General features: G+C 41.9%; 1 protein-coding gene across 1 annotated transcript; it reads left to right on the plus strand.

Annotated features, from left to right (window-relative positions):
* Positions 1-4,491: 4,491 nt before the first annotated feature.
* On the plus strand, positions 4,492-7,082 carry LOC120733890 (uncharacterized protein C11orf87 homolog). The gene is made up of 2 exons (XM_040032396.1): positions 4,492-5,056; positions 5,535-7,082. Exon 2 carries the CDS (start codon positions 5,621-5,623, stop codon positions 6,050-6,052), a length of 432 nt encoding a protein of 143 aa, XP_039888330.1. The 5' UTR covers positions 4,492-5,056; positions 5,535-5,620; the 3' UTR covers positions 6,053-7,082.
* The last annotated feature ends 6,231 nt before the right edge of the window (positions 7,083-13,313 follow it).

The raw sequence follows: 13,313 nt of genomic DNA on the forward strand, positions 1-13,313 counted from the left end.
TTGTTGCCCGGGCGGTGTGTTTTGGATCATTGTCATGTTGGAAGACCCAGCCTCGTTTCATCTTCAAAGTTCTCACTGATGGAAGGAGGTTTTGGCTCAAAATCTCACGATACATGGCCCCATTCATTCTGTCCTTAACACGGATCAGTCGTCCTGTCCCCTTGGCAGAAAAACAGCCCCATAGCATGATGTTTCCACCCCCATGCTTCACAGTAGGTATGGTGTTCTTGGGAGGCAACTCAGTATTCTTCTTCCTCCAAACACGACGAGTTGAGTTTATACCAAAAAGTTCTACTTTGGTTTCATCTGACCACATGACATTCTCCCAATCCTCTGCTGTATCATCCATGTGCTCTCTGGCAAACTTCAGACGGGCCTGGACATGCACTGGCTTCAGCAGCGGAACACGTCTGGCACTGCGGGATTTGATTCCCTGCCGTTGTAGTGTGTTACTGATGGTGACCTTTGTTACTTTGGTCCCAGCTCTCTGCAGGTCATTCACCAGGTCCCCCCGTGTGGTTCTGGGATCTTTGCTCACCGTTCTCATGATCATTTTGACCCCACGGGATGAGATCTTGCGTGGAGCCCCAGATCGAGGGAGATTATCAGTGGTCTTGTATGTCTTCCATTTTCTGATGATTGCTCCCACAGTTGATTTTTTCACACCAAGCTGCTTGCCTATTGTAGATTCACTCTTCCCAGTCTGGTGCAGGTCTACAATACTTTTCCTGGTGTCCTTCGAAAGCTCTTTGGTCTTGGCCATGGCGGAGTTTGGAGTCTGACTGTTTGAGGCTGTGGACAGGTGTCTTTTATACAGATGATGAGTTCAAACAGGTGCCATTCATACAGGTAACGAGTGGGGGACAGAAAAGCTTCTTACAGAAGACGTTACAGGTCTGTGAGAGCCAGAGATTTTCCTTGTTTGAGGTGACCAAATACTTATTTTCCACCCTAATTTACGAATAAATTCTTTACAAATCCTACCATGTGAATTCATGGATTTTTTTTTCACATTCTGTCTCTCACAGTTGAAGTGTACCTCTGGTGCAAATTACTGACCTCTGTCATCATTTTAAGTGGGGGAACTTGCACAATCGGTGGCTGACTAAATACTTTTTTGCCCCACTGTACAACTGGGGTGTCAAACATAAGGCCCGAGCAGGCTGAAATTACTCAAATCTGGCCTACTGGTCAGCTTTGTAAAGTCTAAAGGAGGACATACATTTCAGACATTTAAGTGTATTGTCATAGGTTTTATAGCTTTTTCTGTTAATAAAGACCTCCCCCATGGCCATTCATACTGTACCAAACTAATTAAGTAATTACTAATTAGTAAGTTATTGTAATTCCAGTGCTAAAACATTCATCTTTCCTATGAGATATGCCCTCCATACATTAAAAATAAAAAGACCAAAAATAAAAATAATAACAATTAAATGTTGTCAAACAATAAAAACTAAACTTAAAGAAGAAAATGCACCCTGGAAAGTAAACTGAATTAAAAACATATAGTCAAAGTGGAATAAAAGTAAAATCTAATTAGAAATTCCAAAACTACAACAACACTAATTTGTGGCAACCCATAGTTTTACAGACCTGCCAGATGTTGCCGATCCTGTCTATTGACAGAATCGATCACCTGGTTACTGTGTTGCTCTACGACGTGCTGAACCAGCAGCAGCTGACACCATCACAATCAACAAGACTCAACATGAGGAACTCCGGCTCTGTCCAGGCGGTGGGAGGGGCAGGCAGCACTGGATCTTCCAGTCTGCTTGAGGTATCACGAACAATGGCTCTCAACCCTTCGATGAATGTAGGTGCTATAAACTAGAATACATGAACTCCACAGAAGCTCCTTTTACGCTTTTCCTTATCTTTTGTCATATACCTATATACGGCTAAAATGGTGGATGCTCGTGAAACATCACTGAAGATTCAAATAATGAGTTCAGCGTATGTAAAAGTAACCTTTGCACTCTAATTGCTCAGTTTCAGGCAGAATTTGCTACACTTGGCTCTGTATCATGTTCGTGAGAAGAAATATAGTTAATATGGGGCATCACTTAAGCTCACTGGTGGCCCAGGTTCAAGTCTGACCTGCTGCCCTTTGCTGTGCGTCTTCTCTGCTTTGACCCTCCACTTCCCTGTCTAATCTTCACTAATAAAGGCAAAAAATGTTTTTAAAAAAACATACCTAATATGGTTACTTCACTCAAAGCTCCAGCTGTGAGCACAGAAGCCCCACCCACCTGCAGTTCAAACCTTCTCTTTGCAAGAAGCAGCCAATCAGTAGAAAGCTGGCTAAAAAGAAGTAACAACAACTCCTCTAACAGAGGGGACAATGATGAGTTGGATGAAGGCCTTGAATTATATAAATAAAGATTATAAAAAAAATTGTGTCAATCATGGAATCATGCACAGCTACTCCAGTAGAATTCAGGTATAAACATGGCGCTGGAAAATATTAATAAAGGTTGCCTTTATAAATAATAAAACATTTCATTTCCCCTATTGGGCATCCTGTTGACATTATTAGCATCCTTAATAAAGCAGTCTGCAACACTCTGATGGCACAGATGTAATCTGAGGCCTCGAATCCAGTTTGAGTAACTGATCCAGCATCTCAAAGGTTAATGAACACCAAAGGGCTGCACAGCAGCTCCTGCTTCTTAATATTTTTTTTAATCATTCCAGCAATCATTTCATCGTTCCTCTCCCTGCCTTTGAGTTGAACAGCAGACATATGGTGATTACATTGCAAAATAATGTACCAGCCTGGCAATGATATTGTATCAAAGGCTGAGTGACTTTTAAAGCTGTGTTCACACCAATTTGAGAACAGTGCGAAAAAGTGAAGCCCTCTCATTCATTTGAATGACAACAGTCTAGCAACACAGGAAGGGTGTGAAGTTTATTGCCTGTTAAACCTCACAAATAGACAGCATAATGTTTACTGTGCATAAATTACCACTTTTCACACTACGAACTCAAACCCTCAAGCTGAGATACAAGGCTGCAGATTATCAGCGTTACGAAACAAAAGAAAAATGGGACTACGCTCATCATGAAATAAAACAGAAGCCCACTGTTTGCATGAGAAAGCAGTATTAGTGGCATACGGCATATTCTCACAATGCTTTAAAGTCTCAGTAGGTCGAGGTGTCCTCGTTGTAGAAGCGTCTCCTCACTTCTCCTTCACCCACACTTCTATATTTGGAGTTTGTGTCACAATGCCTGCAGTAATCTTCCAGTCAGGGAGTTGAGCTTATCTCGGTTGTGATTTCAATTAGAGGCTTTTTTTGTAAACTGTTTCTACAGTCATGTGAAAAAAATAAAAATATATTTGAACTAATAAACACCTGAATTTCTTTGAAACAGTAGTAGAAGGTGTCAAAAATCAACAAAATGTTTGTTTTTTTTAGTCATAATGTAAAAGAGTTATTACATAGATAAGAGTGAACAAAAAAGCCTGACGTTTATCACAAATTCAAATGCAGAAAGTCTGAATCAAAGGTTCAAGAGTCTGCTAAACGTTTTTTATCAATAACCTCCAGAGAAAATGAGCTGTGGGTGTCTTCGTGGATAAATCATTCTACCAAGTGAGGTATATTTCAAATGATTGTCTAATAGCACGTAAACGGCAAGAAGAATCTACCAGAAGTGATGAGCAATCCTAAATGTCTTCATAGGTTGGGCAGGTATCTCAATCAGAAAGACTGTGCACAGATTTTATTGTCGTGGGAGGCGAGCCATTAAGAAGCCCATTATGAGAGCTGGACAAAACCTGAACTGGAAAAGTGTCAGTCTCTGATTGAACTACAAATTCTGCTTGAGCATAATGAGATTATATCTGTATCAAATTAAAGCTGAACCAGAAAGTGAACTTTCATCAGGATAATTATGATCCTAATTGCACTAAAAAAATCCACAAAGAAATACACTCGGTAGTCACTTTTATGGTGAAAAACTTGCAAAGAAAACTTACAAAAATTGTATTACTTACGCCTTGCTAGGACCAGTCAGACTCCCTTCTGCCTTTACTTTTCATGACACATATTTAAACAAAAAAAACAGTTCAGTGGAATTTTGGTCCATCGCCACCAAAACCTGCAATCCATATTTAGAGGGCTAACTGTATCTGGCTGTTCTAGGCTGATATAAAACTTCAGCAGTGTGAAGATCATGTATTTGCCCCCAGAACCCACACACTGAAGCAGATATTGATTTCCAAAGTGTTTACGTAGCAGAGTTACACCTGCGACAGCTTGATTTAATGAAGAGTTAAACTGATTTTCAGCTGTAGATCTGTGATAAATGCACAGAGATGTTCTCCGAGCACAAATCCCATAAAGTCTCATGGTAACAAGTGTAGGTGTGGAGCTTTCTAGCAACTTTAGAAGCAAATGAAATCCTCACAGCATGCACAGACCTACAAATGAATGCAATTTCTGTTATTATAAAGAAGCTTAAAATCTTCATAGCATGTAGGTTTGCAGCATTTGACTGACCACACCCTCAGGAATGCCACTGATAGCTAATTTTCCTCCTTATTTAGTCACCAGGATGATTAGTGTTTATTAGTTTGCTGATTGGAATGAAGCGCACGCACCGGGGTCATGTTAATACATAAATTACATCTCAGGGTGAAGAGGGGGGGGGACAAACAACCCTGCCAGCTGACTGGTATAGGAGACCTTTAATGCAGCTGCAGCTCTTCATTCAGATGCTGAGTGGAGCAGCGGACGGCTGGAGGAGGAGGGACGCTTTTCCAGGAAAACCAGACACAGCTCTATTCTAATCGCATTTTTGAAAAGCCCACTTTGATGCATAGTGAGGGAGTTTCCCTCTCTACCTGAGATATTTAGCTGGGGGAAAGCGCCGTCCTAGATGCAGACTGAGCGGATTGCGGCAATCAAAGCGTCCTGAATGATCGGAGCTCAGCAGCAGCAACAGCATCACATTGTATGAAATGCGTCACCGCGATCCAGTTTTCCCATTTACACACATCGGCTCGCCACTCACGGACCGCTTCCCGCACTGACTGTTTTATCAGGTAAGACTCCAGCATTTTTCCTCCTCCTGTTTAAATATAGCCTACCTGCCTGAGCTGATGCAGATTATTATACTCTGCGTAAAGATGACATTCTTATCTTAAAACGCTGCTGCGTGGAGCGCAGAAAAGGGCTTCTGTTGGGGCTAAATCTCGAAGGCCTACACATTACAATAGCTGATGTATTGTCCCGACTTCTGCTGTGTCTTATATTCAAAGCAACGTCCGAATTTAATTCATTCATTTATTTTCAACCTGACCTGGGCGTATTATCTGTTAGGAGTTGGCACATTTCATCTAACACTGGGATTCAGTGCCATCACAGTGCCATCACAGTGCCACTTGCCATCTTAATTGTCTCGGTTTGGTTTTGTTAATGTAGAATGGATCAGCTAATGGGGAAACTGGAGGGCGGGTTTCTAATGTTCTGCCTCCACTGGAGCTGATCAAGCGGGTCTCGTGTGTCTTCTTTTCGGTGCAGGTAACCACATGCGCGGGCCGGTGTCACCGCGCTGAGCCCGGAGAGCACGAAGGGTACAGGGGTCAGTGAGACTTGGAGTGGCCGGGATGACAGCCAGAACCGCCGAGGCCTCGGGGCTGTCGGTGCCGCTGCACCGCTGTCACGGGGGGTTCCAGGCCAGTAACGGCACCTGCGCGGAGCAGCTCAGCCTCTTTCCGCCGTTCTCCTCCACCCTCGCGCTTCTCGTGCTGGTGGCCGTGCTCGTGGGGATCGTCCTCGTTTCCCTGGCAACCTTCCACTTCCACAAGAGGAAGCTTCGGAATAGGAAGATCCAACGCGCGCAGGAGGAGTACGAGCGCGACAGTCGCAACCCCGCGCGCGCCGGGGCGAGCGGGGAGCCCGTGAGGCCGTGCGTCATCGTCCGACCAGTGAGATGTGAGGAGAAGCTCTCGTGTCAGAGCGCGGAGAGCGCGGAGAGCGGGGACGTGGAGGCGGAGGACAAACAGGCGCTGCACGAGACAGTTTCTCTTGACTGTTAACTTAGTGCAACTTCAGGGAACGAGACTGTGGAATAAACAGGAAAAGCAATAAGGCACAAAGAACTCCCACACCCCTCTGCTGCTTGTAGATGAATTAGGAAAAAAATGCAGAATACTGAGCAGAATAGGCCTAGAGGTAACATTTCACGGACACACAGATTAGCTGTCATGCCACACTCCTCCCTAAAACACCACTATTTAGCCAACTCCTTTTGGGACTATGTAAAGTATTTGCCTGCTTTGACTTTTGGGCCTCCCTCTTTCCCCTTTTCCCCCCAGCCCTAAAATGTTGTTTAAACCTCAAATATGTTGAAACTTTAAATCCTCCCAGGGATGTGCACATGGTTGTGCTTAAATTATTGAGAGCTGGTGAGATAACACAGACCATAATGGCTCGCTGATCTTCCTTGGCATGTCCTTTGACACACTACCAGTATGTAGTTAGTCTATAATGGATGTTGTGGTGCTGTTAGGCAGTGCAAAGCTGCACATAGGCTATAGACAACGGCTTATTTGTTTGCTGTAGTATTTTTCCTTCAATCAAGTGACTTAGCATATTTGCATAAAGTACTGTCCTCCAATGTCTGATAGACATCTGTAGGTAGCTCTAGTTAGCCTGACAGGATGCAAAACCTTTTTGCTGTAGTTATGCACATAAGATAGTTTCTTTTTTCCTTTCAAGTGTCTTTAACGTAACTCTTTGGCGCTAATACAGTATTTTAATTTTTGAGTATTTATAATGTATTCTCTGAGATGTAATAAATTGAGAAATCTTCCAAGAGAGGCTTTCAGTTGAAGCCAGTCTTTTTTCTCTCTCTCTTTGTCTCTCCTGATCCTTAATATTGTATAATAGTGGGCCTACTAGAAATTCTGTGTCATTTATTATATGAATTCACTGTAAATGTATGCCATTATGAGAGCTGGAATGTTTGCAGTAACACCATCTTTCTGGAGTTCATATAACCTGCCTTATCAAAGGAAAATGTGTAATATTCAAAGTTTCTAAATAAATACATGATATATATAAATACTTTATGTTAATCCCTTGAATGTGTCAGGACTACCTTTACTACTGAAGGAAATGTACAACTACACTGGAAACTGAATTGACAGGTACAATTTATCATCATGATTGCAGTACTGTATAGGTGACTGTCACGGCGGGGTGCGCCGGTGTGTTTTTTGAAACAGGACCCAAAAGCAGATGTGGACGAGGTGTTGCAGGTTTAAACAGAAAGTGATCCTTTATTTGGATGATTGCAGGGGTTAAACAAGGAACCCTAAGCAAACTAAAAACACACTAAGAAACAAATACTATGAAGGACTATGACTTATGACTATGGTGGGGATAACAGACAACCCAACAATGACATTCAGAAAACAGAGGACTTAAATACACACATGAGGTGATCAGGGGAAGTGGAGACACATGAGGAAACAGCTGACTAGGATAAACATAATGATGCACAGGCAAGAGTAAAACTAACCACATGAACACAGAACACAAGACCCTTTTCAAAATAAAACAGGAAACATGCAGACTTAGACACGACAACACAACTTAACAGGCCTAACACACATGACAGACTAGACAAGGAACCAAACATAACCACACAGACATGACGTATGAACCAGGGAGACTTAGTACAGGGGAGATGACATAACTAAGAAACAGGACTACACAGTAATCTAGAAATTAACTAGGTGAACTAAGCTAAGGCACAAATAAATACAAAAGATACATAAACTCAAACACTGGGTCGCTCGACCCAGGACCATGACAGGTGACATTATGAAAATGTTTACATTTACATTCTTACCATTGCCCAATCCTCTTGGAGTGAACAAATGACCTTCCCAAGGGTCTCTAAGAACCCATGAGCCGTGAACTACTGGTGCTGAAAGCTGTGTCTACTGAATACAAAATCACATTCACTGCATATAGGGCAATATCGTCCATACAGACCCTATCAGTCTTGCCCACAGACACACCATCCTTGAGCTCAACTTCTTTCTGCAAGCCCCATCACATCTTATTGGACATCGGTGGCCATGAGTCGGCATCAGACAGCACGTTGGCTGGGTACCAGGACACCATGTTCCTAATTGTCCCCAGCAAAAATGCTTGGGAATAAGAAGCAATCTTTGGCAAGATGCCCCCTCTGGAACATGCACTGACAGCCCGCCCATCTATCTTATCTCATTGGCATAAGTGCAACAAAATGAAGCCATTTATCCTCACAGGAAAATTGGAAAAAGTCAGTGAAAGATGACTGATGCATCCTACATTTAAACATATGTTTACTTCACAGCAATTTATAGATTTGAAACCAGAAGGTCAAACAAATTATTGACATTTAAAATAAATACGTAATAATTAGAAGGATACGGTGCATTAAATGTTGCAATTCTATGTAGCTAGATCAGGCCACAACCTGCAGCAATCATACTCATAATTACCTTGTGCAACTCTTGCCTCTGATAAATGTGGATCTAAATTTTATTTATTTGGACGTGCAGGCATCTCTTGCCAACAAGGCAGGACGAGGAAGTACACTGACTTGGTGTCAGTAGCAGTGAAAGAATGAATGTGAGTGGGCATGGGCGGATGGAGATCAATGATAACTAGATAGTTTAAATGATTGAAGGTCAGTGTCTCAGAAGAGGTGGAGGGAAGTGGAACACAGTAGCTGGGGAGGGAAGTGGGTTCACCAGCCAGGACTCTATTGTGCCCAATGACTACAAATTAGTGGAGGTCTGTGGCTAAGTCTTTTATGATGATTAGTCCCTAAGAAGGGGAAGTCTGTGGCTGTCAGTTGTGGGCAATTCGTGGGAGTGTGTCTGTTGCAGTTGGTGTAGATTACTTGTGGGGTGCTACTAAAAAAAGAATAGGGTGACTAGGCTAAGTACCCAGGTGGAAAGAAGTAGCAAAGGGTGGATAAAGGTGATTGACTAATGGTAGGGAGTTCAGTATCTAAGAATGGATAGAAGGCTCTGGCTATGAATGGACAGAGAAATGGAAGGAGGTCAGCTGCTATAAAATGACGAAGTATGTAAATAAGATTGAATAGAAATGCATGGCTCAAACTGTATAAAGTACTGGAAGAGCTTATCAGCTAGACTTGGCTAGGGTTGTCAAAGTTCAGTGACTAGAAATGGTTGGAAGCTTTGAATCTTTTAAAAAATCTGAGTCTAGGAACTGACAGTGGAATGGTAGCTGGGAATGGATGGAAATCAATGGCTAGGAATCATTTGAGTGTCTAGGAATGGACAAATGAATGGTGGGAAGCTAGTAACCATAAATGGATGGAGGTTACTAGATAGAAATGGACAGATACATGGAAAGATATCGGTTATAGTGAAAGAATAGTGAAAGTCCATGGATACAAGTTAATAGAAGTGTCTGGCTCAAAATGTACAAGGTAATGGAAGAGCTCAACAGCTAGGTTTGGATAGAGCTGTCACAGTTCTGTGGCTAGAAATAGTTGGAAGTTAAGAATCTATTAAAAGTCAGAGTCTAGGAGTTGACACTGCAATGGTAGGATGGCAGTAGCTAGGAATGGATGGAAGTCAGTGGCTGAGAATCAGTTGAGTATCTAGTAATGGACAAAGGAATGGTGGGAGGTTAGTAGACAGGAATGGGTTGAAGTAACTGGATAGTAATGGACAGACAAATGGTGAGGGATCAGCAGCTAAGAATTGATGGAGGTCAGTGGCTAGGAATTTACAGAGGAGTGGAAGGGGACACTAGGTAAAGATGGAAAACGGTTGGTGGCTAGGATGGAAGTCAACAGCGTACAAAAGGAAATGGAAAAAGGGCAGTAGCTGTGATTTAAGTAAAGTCATTGTCAGTGCCTCAGAGTCACTGAGGGTTGCCAGTCTGGAAAGATTTAAGGAATTATGAGGTCTGTTTCGAGGAATTATTTAATCAGTGAGTTGAAATGGATAGAGATCAGTTGACGAATGTAAGCTGAAAGTCAATAGCTTTGAAATGGAGGTCAGAAGCCAGTAGCCGGGAATGGATTGTGATCAGTAGTTAGTAATTGGGAATGGATGGCGATAAGAGGTCAATAATCAGTAATGAATTATGACAGCTATTATCTATTATCAGACATATAGCTGCATTAGAAAGGCAGAGACAGAGGGCAGACAGAGACTTTTGTGACATAAGTTCACTTTGGGAATAGCCTACTTATCGTGTATAACCTAATTTAAAATTAATGGGGCCAGTTTTCACGGTTTTGTTGTCTCAGGAGGCATGCTCATCACCGCTCCAAATAGACTCTGCAAGGTGCGCTGGTTGGCCAGTAAGTGGAAATAGGGGCTCTAGACATTGTTTAATGTCTCAATGATGGTGCCATTATGGTTGTGAGTACTGTGTATGTCACCTAAGGCAACATGCCTTCATATAGGTCTACACATCAAAGTAAAACTATCTATATTAGCTTGCACCACCTTCTCAAAGGAAATGACTGCATTTTTTTTCTTTCTTTTTTGTCTTGTGGGATGATGTCCCAGCATAATTAGTAACTAAACATAATTTAAGGCTAAGCGGATAGAGAGCGACATCATCCAAATGATGATTTATAAATTCAATTCTCAGTTGTGAAGTAAATGAAGTGAAAATAATACAGTAAAACAGCTGCTAGTTTCACCTTTTTTAAAACATTAAAGTGACTCTACGTAGGTCAGCAAAAGGGGCGTGGCAGTTGGTATAATCGTTGCACAGAGTGTGCGCTTGTGGATGAGTGAACTTTGTGGTGTAGGATGTAGCACTTAATGGCATAACTCGAAGATGCATGGCGGGAGAGGGGAGAGAAAGAAAAAGAGCTCTATTCAGACGAGGGTGTGTGTGTGCAAGGATTTATGGTATAGAAAGATGCAGTCGCTGGTTTGGCTTGTTTCTCTGTTCCACACTGAGACATTGTTGCAAACTGTGTAGCTTGATGTTTGAAAAGAAAACCCAGAACATAAAGGAATATTACCTCTGAATTGTCATGCGAAAAACAGAAATGTTTCTGCAGTGCAGGTGTAACATTACATTGAGACAGTGTGAAGATTTGGACCTTCTCCAAGCGGTGAAAGAACTCAGCTCAGGTTGTTCCTACAAGGCCTGGCAAGTAAACTACTGGGCGTGCCAATTAATGGGCTTCCGGTTGCACTCAATATAAAACCAACGCTTCTGCCAACCTGCCTGCTGTGGAGCATCGGACTTTAAAGGGCTACACATTAACAGAAGCAGCATGAGTGGGGGATTAAAAAAAAATAAAAAAATTGAGTGATAAACACTTCACAGTCCACTGCGTCAGAGATTGGAAGATTTCTCAGTCTTTGATATGCAGCAGGAATTCACTGGAATTAAAACATTTCTCAAGGTGAAGGGATGAATTAGACGCGCGTCCAGTTACAGCTTTCTCATGCCGATAAGGCTTTGCCTGAGACTTTACAGCTCGCTCCGATTATTCCACTGAGCTGCATTAGCAGATTGGTTCTGGGCTCCATATCTCGGCTCAGAGTGATGACAAGTGTCAGTTCACTGTCAGGAAGAGAGGGAACCACTGCTCCCGTTCTCACCCCTGCTGTCAGGGTTTGAGGAGGATGATTTGTCACCACCAGTGTCTGTGTATATGCTTCATTACTGCGGGTTCAAGCTGTGACTGTGAGGGTACATTACCAAGAACTCAGGCAAGTACCTTCATGGCTCTGTGGGCAAAAAAGAAGGAATCGAAAATAAGATTTGTTCAAAGTGTGTATCATTTTTGATGTGCTGTACTGTTCTGCCCTCATTCTCCTGTAATTCATATAGGCCTCAGTTTAACTAGAACATTACTAACAGAGATGCAGTGGTCTCTAAGAAAATGGGTGTTTTAAATGGAAGCCTTAGAGTCATTGAAAGAGCGGAGTAGTCGCATGCATGTGTGTGAACTACAACACAGTGTTTTCTGATCATGTTAGTATGTAAGATGCTTGGTCCATAATTTGATCTAGACTAAAATATATAAACTACTGGCTACAATTGTAGCGACCAGATGATGACTCCAAATGTCTACATTGTCTCATGCAAATTATCTCTGCTGATCACAAAATGACAGGAACGCTCATGTGGTTATCAAAATATCATGCAGGGAAAAGGGCAAAAATAATCCTTATGGTCTGCATCTAGTTAAGTTCCTTAAGAGAGGTCTGTGATTTTTTTTTTAATGATTAAAATATATTTTTCGCTCAAGTAAATTATATCCATCTTATAAAAATAACTTCAAGTTAAAAATCACATTCGGTGGAAAACCAAAGCCTCTTTAGTGGGAATCGAAAAATTTTTGTATTTTTGAGAAAAACTCAACCAGTCCAGTTAGCTTCTATCAAAAGATTGTAGGGAAAAACAAATAAACAAACCCCAAAACAATAGCCTAAAAGAGACAAAGGTTCTGCAGAGCTGTGGGATTTGTTACTATGACTGATACAGGCAGTCACGTGATCTATAGTTAGTAAATAATTCAATAACAACATGTTATTGATCCATTGTGAGCTTTTTTTTTTTTTGTTTCTCCTGATGTTGTGTATGGCTGTGTTCCTCTTACCTTCACCTACATAAAACTCATGATGTGTATTGATTTACTGTGTGTTCACCCTGCTTGGGTATTACAGTTGGTGCATTTTACAGCCATCGAGGCCCCACGGGACACCAGAATGTGAGTATAGGCCCGAACAGCAAATATGTTTCTCGAATGTAAAACGGCTCCAGTTGATACCCTCCACTGAATTTTCTCGTGGTGGAGAGGGGCTTTAAGATGAGATTACTGATGGATGGGGCTGCTGCCTGTTCACACTTCTGGAGATTAATGGCTGCATGGCTTCATGTCCTGTATAGTAATCCATTTGTGGGACACTGCATCATTTTCTGACAGCTGAATTAGGGTTCTGTGTGATTGCTCACCTTAGTTTATAGCACAAAGGCTTGGAACATCATATCCTGTGAAAAGGACAGTGACATTTTTCCTTATAAGACTGTTATGTAATGGATACACATTTCAGTCTACACACGGTGAAGTGAATTGTCAGAGGTTCTCCGTTCCACAGACGAAATTAAACTATCCTAAAAGAAAACACAGATTATCGCTCAAAGCAGGATGATTTTCATGACCGGACTACAACCAGCAGTGAACTGGTTCCAACGCTAACGTTATGCTGAACATTTTGATGGTTTTCTTTAGTCAAAATGGGTGTGCTGTTTTGTTTTGTTTTTTTAATTAGGGCATTAAAT

Source organism: Simochromis diagramma, unplaced genomic scaffold, assembly GCF_900408965.1.
Source record: "Simochromis diagramma unplaced genomic scaffold, fSimDia1.1 OVJJ01000216.1, whole genome shotgun sequence".
NCBI lineage: Eukaryota > Metazoa > Chordata > Actinopteri > Cichliformes > Cichlidae > Simochromis > Simochromis diagramma.